Here is an 8,832-nt window from a genome sequence, read left to right on the forward strand (position 1 = left end):
TAGTAATAACAGTGAACATAGTTCTTATGTTAACAAACCAAGTCACCTGATTATTTGGAAAGCTCCACACACATATAAATATTATGGTTCCACAGAGGTTTTTGGCCTCTACCTAGCATGTTTATCTAAAATGAAAACATCAGTCACCAGGGGTCACTGCTTTCTCTAATACTCTTCGTTCTGACTACAGATAAACAGAAACTGTCTTTCCCGTTATTGAGGGCTCCAAACTCAGACTTTCAAATTATTAACAATACGACTCCAAACATGAGACGGTCAAGGAGTGAATCTGTTCTCCATCCACATGTGCTGGTCACATGACATACTGACATGGCACGTGGAGACCTTACATTCTGTTTGTAAGTGCAACATGAAGAAGAAATCTGGAGATTGTATCTGAGCAAAGAAAAGAAGAGCAACCTGACACTAAAATAAACCACTCAAAAATAACAAACACAAAAACATTTTAATGATTGTGAGGACAGTAAGTTTTACACCTAAACTTATCACATTTAGACATTTATTTCTCCTTTCCCACGTGGAGCTATCTGAGGCGGATACATATTTATAAAAGTTTGGCATCTGTTCTGTTTTCTTTCATCTCTTGATCATCTCTGAGAGATGAATGGGCACCGCAGCAGGAGCCTGGTGATATTTGATTAAAAATACTTGCAGTTTTCCTTAAAAAAAAGAAAGGGGGCAAAACACAAATGGTATCTACTTAGTATGTAGATACCATTTGAATAAATATTCATGGCAGTGAGATTTCACTGGGAGGACAGTGGACCAGTTTCATTCTGTTGATATTCATCCAGTGAACTTATAAGACTTTAAATCCACCTATAATCTCTTGGTGTGGGCTGTTCAGTGTTTTGAAAACATCACCTTTTAAAGAAGGGAGTCTTTTAAAAAGGAGAGAGAAAAAGCAGCTGAGCAACCCACGGTACCATATCAACTTAAGGCGTGCAGTAGAGTGAAGAACAGGAATTATCCTCCATAAATATGTCATAGAGAACAGTTCAGGCAAGATGCTGGAGTTCCACAGTTACAGTTCCTCTCCTCTTCCCAGGTGCTTTACCTTTAGTCACTTCCTTTGGTGCTTTGAACAATAGCAACGATTATAAGACTCAGAATGATGAGTCCTGCTACCACCGCAACTGCAATAAGCACCACTTTCATCTTCTTGTTCGCCCATCTTTTCTGTGTCTTCACCTGGGTGGATGTCTTTTCAAACTTTTTACTCTGCGAAAAACAAAATTAAAAGGTTTAAGATTTTGTTCTTGTATAATTACATTTCTAAATGTCTAATAGCTGTGATCACAAAGATAAAACCCAGAACTGACACGCTCATGCCACTTCCAAGTAAACTTATCACGTAAACAAATCCAGAGGAAGTCCTTGTATCTTTAGGTCAAACGAGTCACAGACTGAAGGTCAGCGTGTTTTTCATTAAACAGGAAAGTACAAGAAAAATGGAGATTTCGATATAACTGCAGCAATCAGTGCTTTCTTATTCAAACCTGTTAATGTTAAATCCACAGAGATTTGCTTTATGTCTCAGCTTTTGATTTTTTAGCTTCTTTCATCTTGTTTTCTCTTTAGGGCCCACATATTTCTGGTTCAGTTTGATCATATTTTTTCATCAGACAGGCATACATGAAGTGGGATAAATGATTTTTCGGGGTGTTTTTATTCTAATAGTTCTATTGAACTGGATAGATTACATTAACTACATTATAACCCACGATTTAAAGTTGCCTCCAGGTGTCACCTTTTGGCAGATTCTTTTTCCTGTGTTGTGGTCTGAGTGCAATGCAAATGATCTGGTGCTGAGTAGGGTGGTAGTAATGTCAGTGAGCAAAGCTGTGTAAATGAAAGCTCTGGACTGAAGAGTTTTAATGTTTTTGATTTAGCTGATCCCAGTTTTGTCAAACTTGCTTACTTCTGTCTGGGGTAAGCCTGTTCCTTTTTTGTATCGGTGAGATCCTCTGTAAGAATCTATGCATTTTCTTTGAAACACATAGGAACCGAACCTTGTTTTTTTCACAGTCTACGATATTCAAAAGTAGCTCAGTTTGCTTCTTGAACTTCAATTTGCCTGTCTGCTTTTTTAGTTCTCCCCCTGGCTCCTCACCAGTGTCATGTAACGCAGCCAATGGGGCAATGTGGGAATGATGCAACCTCGCTGTTGACCCCTGGAAGGATATTCATACCCAGGGAGACCAGCTTGTTTCATTCATCTTAAGAAACAATAGGAAATACCTTTCTAAATATAGCACCATAAAACAGAATCAGGATGTAAATCGCACATTTGCTTTCCTCTCCAGCTCCACCTAAAGCATATTTATAGACATCAATGTGACATGTCTTAGTATTAATCCAAAGGTGCTTGTGGAGAGGGGATCTGTGTGCCATTTGCCCCAGTTATTCACCTTCAAAATAAAAGCCAAAGACTTTTACAAGGAACATGTAGGCAAAATAGAGCTGTGCTAAGAGATGATGCTTTTCCACTTGGACAGTGTACCTCTTCCAGCAGCAGATTAGCCCTGTCTTCAAGCTCATTGAGTTTGCCAGATCTTTCTTCAGCTTTGTTCATGTTTTGCAGCATGATGACTTTCACCTCCTCCACTTCCTCCTGGGTCTTCTGCAGGTGGCTCTTCCCGTTCTCCTGTCCAATCAAAACACACAGTTTGATTAAAACTAAACCAACCCAACCTCCTAGGACCCTCACAGGAATTATGTGCTCACATTATTTAAACTTTCTCACGGTGACATAATGACAGATGTCAGTTGACACACAAACTGTGAGGCGCTCTTTGTGTTTTTGGATAAACAGAGGATCTCAGTGAGCATGCCCACAGTGACTGTGGAAGTCATCTGTGTAGCCAAAAAATGCAGGTCAGCGCACATCATTATGTCACAACTAAAATCAAATTTAAAAAAAAGAAGAAAGTCACAAGATTGGATTTCTAATTTGGATGACTCCAGTTTTTGTTCCTGTTGTGCGTCACTTTCAAATATGTGCTATCAAATTTAAGGAGACCTGTTATGCCCATTACCAAGGGTATATTTTCATTCTTTGACTCTATTAGAGTAGAGCTTCATATCATTCATGGTCAAAAATAATCCTAATTTAGTGTCTTTGTGCAGCCCCTCATCTGCCACCAATACACAATTTTAATCTCAAGCATCTGGTTCAATTAAGGTTAAATAAATTAGATCGAGAGTTTAAGAGTTTAAAACTATACTTCTACCTTGCTGTTGCAGAAGTCACTTATCTTATAATGTCTCTGCTTAAGTTAATTAAGAGCCTCTACCATTGTAACTGTATATATGAGAGAAAGTAAGAAAAATAATAACAGGTCTCCTTTAATGGAGCTGAGACGTTTCAGTGGGCTTTTGTGGAAATTCTTTTTTAAACAGAACAAGTAGCAACACTGGATGTTTAGTTACTTCTAATTCTATTACTATATTACTTTTATTGGTGTCGTTTTTTTGTAAACAACTTTTGAAAAGAAATCGAATCAAACATTAAGCTGCCAAATAAAAAAAATGGCAACCAGCACCAACAAGATCTAGGCTGCCTGATACAGGTCAGACTGGCATCTTGTTTTATAAACACAGCAGCACTCTTCTCCACCCGTCACCTGCTTTTCAAGCGTGCTTAAGCAGGGATATGTTAATTGTTAAACTGTATAGCTACAAATATATTTCTGGAAGCAACTCACAGAACAAACTAACTTACACAGTAAAGCAAACACATTCTGACATGTTAAAACTATTAAAAAGAAAACGTGTTGCCACTCAGACTGGTACCAGCTGTTTATTAGACAGCAAATGAGCAGAACAACAACAAGAGGGATGATTTTCAAGGATATTTGTCAAGTCAAATTATCCTTGAACTACTTTCAAGGATAGTTTGACCAAAGGGCCATTGGTATCCTGACAGCTCTCTCCTTCACCTTCGTCCTCTGGGGCGTGAGAGGAAACCGACATCTCAGATACTGACAGGAACAGGAAACTGACAGACAGAGCAAAACAAATATGCCTCAGCACCTTGATTCACTTCACGCTCAGCTGTCTGTTTCTCTAAAGGCTTTCGTAGCCCTCCCATACTGCGGTCTGCTTTTCATTGGACCTGGCTAAGAAACTTGCATCTCACCCAGCAATGGTGACAACTGATTTATGCTGGGCTTATCTCATCCTGGGCATAGCAAATAGCAGCTGAACAATGGTGTATGTTTAAAATTCAGATGGCGGTGTCTTGACACAGGAAATGCTGCCCATTCCAGTTCCCCTCCTTGCTTCCTTCCTTCCTTCCCTCACTCCCTCCCTCCTGCCTGCCCGCATTCAGGTACCTGATATTATCCCAGTAAGCCACATCATGTTATAACATGCTCAGTATGTTGTATCATGGCACTGTTTTAAGTGTTCTGCTGGTCCATAAATTGTTATAATCTTAGATGTTTACTCTTAAAGCAGGATGTGTTAAATGAGCAGGTTTAAAAATGAAAAGAGAAGAAATATAATAAATAAATTCATTCCATTTAGTTTACATCTATCTCATTTCACACATGACCTGGTGCTTCTCTTGACTGAAAATGGGTTAGCCTCTCTTCACCTTCACATTGTTAATGTATGAATTAACGTCATGTTATCTCTAACTGAGAACCTTCACAGACGTCATGTTATCTCGCTGTACCGAGTCTCTGGATGAGTACGTTAGTTTGGGTTGTAAAAAGCTAAGCTAAGCTAAGAGAACTGAAGGTTGACCTGCCTGTTCATTAGTACCATAACAGACTATAAATGGTCACAGCGTGCTTTAGGCGTTCTTAAAAGTAAAGAAAATACAAAAGACAGAAAGAAAACGGCAGCTCTAACAAACTTTATCTCTCATTCATCTCGTGTTTTTTGTGAAAGCCATTTAAATGTCCTTTAGCTCAGAGGAGGCAGGTATGCACTTACCGAGTCCATGTTGTCTCGTGCTGTTTGCGTCGAAACTGTCACAGAGTCCGCATTTAAAAGGGGAGAGTCGACTCGACTTTGCAGTAAGAGGAACACCCAGGCTCCGCTGCTCTATCCGGACTAATGTCACAAATTAAGACAGAGAGATATTTCTCTGTTTTCTTTTATCCGTATCCTCTTTTCTGCGCTCGAGCTCACCTTACTCACTTTCACTTCTCTCTCCTGTGGCTTCACAACTTGTTTGCGCTTTGGCTGTGAGGCGTTCGAGGTATTCCCGGAAACCTCGTGTTTATGAAAAATCATGTTACGTACAACGTCAAATGCAAAACGGTGGTGAAAAACTCCCGGATTTCCCCCGCGCTGTACCACAGTCTATGCAACTGTGTAAAGTATGCACCTAGTAGTTTATAGTTTAGACAAGAGATTTTACTTATTTTGTTTTTGTTTATTCATTTTTACACTTAATATCCGTTATACTCATCTATATAAGTATAAATGTTTTAAATACATATATTACTAAACCTATGAATGCATTGCAAATAACGATTTATATTCAAACCATGACAGCTGCATTAAATTAATTTTACGTGCTTAAGTATCAGTAAAATCTGGGGAATATTCGGCATTTCTGTGCTGCATTTGTACCAATTCACACCCACGCAGCTCGTGGGATTTACTGTTAGTGGTGAAACAGTGGTTAGCGCTGCTTGCCTCATAGTAAGAGGCAAGAACCGCTGTCCGGCTCGGGCTTCCTTGCGTGGAGTTGTAAGTTTACTCCGGCTTTTCCCTACAGTTCAAAGACATGTATGTTTGGTTAATTAGGGATTCTAAACTGGCTGATAACTCATCATCTGTCTGATATCTCTCCATCTGTCTGATAGATGGGTGTACCCCACCCAGTGGCATCTGCGTTAGAGCCCGCGACCCTGAAGTGGACCCTGAAGCGGTTAAGACTATAGATGGATAGATGACCAAAAACCTTTCCCGTGTTTATTGTGTCTTATTGTGCTTTATATCTATATCCAGAGCTTATGTTACCTTTACCTTGACAGGGGCTCTGTATATCCAGATTTGGTTTGCATGTGCACATTCATAACTTCATTAGCACAGATAACGATGGCTTTGTCGTTTGGATGAAACTATTCAGACACAGGAAATGGGTGTATGTGACTGTGGAGATGCAGGAAGTGGGTTCTCTTGTTTGTTATAGATGATCTACGAATGTCAGTTTTACATGAAATGGCTAAGCACACACTGAAATGTTTCAGTGTTTAGATATATGTCTCTAAGCTTTGTTTAAGCTTTGTTTCATTTCTAAAGCATTTCATTCATTCATTTATTTGTTCATTTCCAGGCACAACAAATACCTATATTGAACATAAAATGCACAAAACAAAAAACAAAAATTGCCTGAAAAAGGAGTGGGACGAAGAAAACTTATTAAATCCCACCCCTGTACTCACTCATCAACAAAAAAACAAAAAACAAAACAAAACAATAAATTATATGTTTGTGTAAGCCAGATATGAAATTTGATGTAGAGCTGTGGAGGAGCCTGTTTTGCGTATTTTTTATGAATTTGTAGTATTGTGAACCCCCATGTGACCTGAGAAATATGCATATGACATGTTTGGCACAACATAACTTTTACTTCATGTCAACCTATCTTATAAAAAGTATAAAAACGGCATTCTTTTTAATGTGGATTTCCAACATAGCATTTCTAAACATAGTAGTTTTCTTCAGAGAGCATAAGTTATTTCTATCTGCACGCAATAACAGAATTATTTAAAAAAATAAAAAATGACAAAAGTGTTTTATACCACAACACAAACCATGATGATGTGCTTTAGCTTTGTAATAGTTAAAGCTTGTAAAATCGAGTTAAAACTGAGGGTTATCTTCAAATTAACATACAGCATAAAAACTTCAGTGATGATTTCTTGAATCAGAATCACTTTTATTGCCGGATTTGTATACGACCAAGGAATTTGTCGCAGTGTTATGGTGCAGAAAAGAGAAAGCATCATGCCAAAAATAAAATAAATAGAGTTGAGAAAAAAGAGAAAGATTTCAAAGACTCTGGGAAAAAGCCGAAAAAAACAAACAAACAAAAAGACACTAGAACAACTGCCAAGATACTTATAAATGATGTAGCCAAGTCAGGACTTGTAGTCTCAAAGAAACAATCAGCCCTGCACAGTAATGGACTTTGAGGGTGCAGACCAAGAAAAACTCCACTTCTGCCAAAGAAACACCTTCAAGTCAGACTAAAACATGTTAAGGACAACCAGGAGACAGATTATGTATACTGGAAGTGCGTGATTTGGTCAGATAAGATGGAACTAGAGCTCCTTGGCCACAAAGTCGCTGCTTATGTTTGGAGAAAGAAGGGAGAGGTGTTCAAAGAACAGTGTTACCCACAAAGAAACACGGTAGATGTTTATGTTGTCAGTCTTCAGTGTGTCTGGAACTGAGAGTCTAATCAAGCTGGAAGAAATCACGAAGAAGGACTATATATGAATGAGAATAAGTGAAGATTTCTGTAATACCCAGGTCCAGAGGTAGGGAAATGGAACAGCTGCAGCCAGGTCCAGCTGCCAGTCACAATTAAAGGTGTGGTTTGTTACTACTCAATCAATCAATCTATCAATCAATCAAGGCTTTATTCGCCATGTGCAGGTTGCCCTGCAGTGAAATAGGACCCCCCCCCCGACCTTACACACACATCATAGACATCACATAGGGATACAGGTCGGAGATCGGTAGTGTTACAGAAAAAAAAAACACTGAAATATACACTACAATGGGAAAGTACAAGAGGAAAAAAGAGACCTCTACTCATGCTGGGCTCCTGGGAGGACAGCAGGAAACAAAAAAACTCCTCTGCACAAAAAAGCACATAAATGTCCACAGCACAACATTATGGAACACATGACAAGCCACAGGGTCGGGTGGGGGGTGAGGAGTAATCCGAAGCAAACACAGCAGCCATCCTGCCCAGCGCTACCATTCCAGCGCGGGCTCAGACCCGCCGTGTTCCCAGGAGGGAACAAGCATCGAAGGCGTTTGGAAAGGGAGGGGGGATAAGTGTGTGCATATCAGTATATATGTATGTGTGTGCGTGTCCAGAGTTCAGCTGAGACAGTGTCCTTCGCCCTGCCAGGCTAAGTAAACAGTCTTCCAGCCAACCCAGGTGGTCTTGCATGGAATGGGAAGGAACAGACTAAACACAGTCGTTATCAGGGTGTTTTTGTTCGGCTCCAGCCTTGCGACCGCAGCTGGCGCCGAAAGGGTATCCGCATGAAGTGATGGTGCTTTTTACTTTAGTGCGAACAGCTCATATGAATTTCAAAGCTGTTCTAACAGTCCAACACTGGTCTCTCAATCTCCCGTTGGAGAGCCGTGAGCTTCTCCATGATGTTATCAAACTTGCACTCTGTGATGTTGTCATTCTTGTGCTCAAAGAGCCGATTCTGAGAACTCACGACCACAGTGAGCCTCCCCAAGATGTAATCCAATTTGCGCTCAGAGATGTTATTCCGAGCGAGCCCCTCCGAGATGTAATCCAGTCTGCACTCAGAGATCTTATTCTGAGTATTCACGGCAGCCGTGCGTTCTCCAAGATCTTATCCGTGCTGCACTCAATGAGCCCATTTTGAGAAACTCACGCCTTGTCTCATCATTTCAATCCCAGCGGGCAGCCTTGTGGGGGTTTGAACAGCCGGTTCTGCTTTCTTAAATCTTTGATAAGTCAGGGCCAAGCCAGCTCCGATCAGAAAGAACCCTGTTACCATGGTTCCGAATAGGTAGATATCTTCAGCACTCAGGCTCACCCAAGCCCAAACTTCTCGTTGAGAAAGGGGT

At 40.2% G+C, this 8,832-nt stretch overlaps 1 protein-coding gene across 1 annotated transcript; it reads right to left on the reverse strand.

Annotated features, from left to right (window-relative positions):
* Positions 1–447: 447 nt before the first annotated feature.
* vamp5 (vesicle-associated membrane protein 5) lies at positions 448–5,234 on the reverse strand. Its single transcript, XM_080894736.1, has 3 exons — positions 4,966–5,234; positions 2,525–2,668; positions 448–1,242 (listed from the first exon to the last, which is right to left on the reverse strand). The coding sequence occupies exons 1-3, from the start codon at positions 4,972–4,974 to the stop codon at positions 1,081–1,083; spliced, it is 315 nt and encodes a 104-aa protein (XP_080750862.1). The 5' UTR covers positions 4,975–5,234; the 3' UTR covers positions 448–1,080.
* Between the last annotated feature and the right edge of the window lie 3,598 nt (positions 5,235–8,832).

The sequence above is a fragment of the Rhamphochromis sp. 'chilingali' genome (genome assembly GCF_963969265.1).
Source record: "Rhamphochromis sp. 'chilingali' genome assembly, chromosome: 10".
Taxonomy (NCBI): domain Eukaryota; kingdom Metazoa; phylum Chordata; class Actinopteri; order Cichliformes; family Cichlidae; genus Rhamphochromis; species Rhamphochromis sp. 'chilingali'.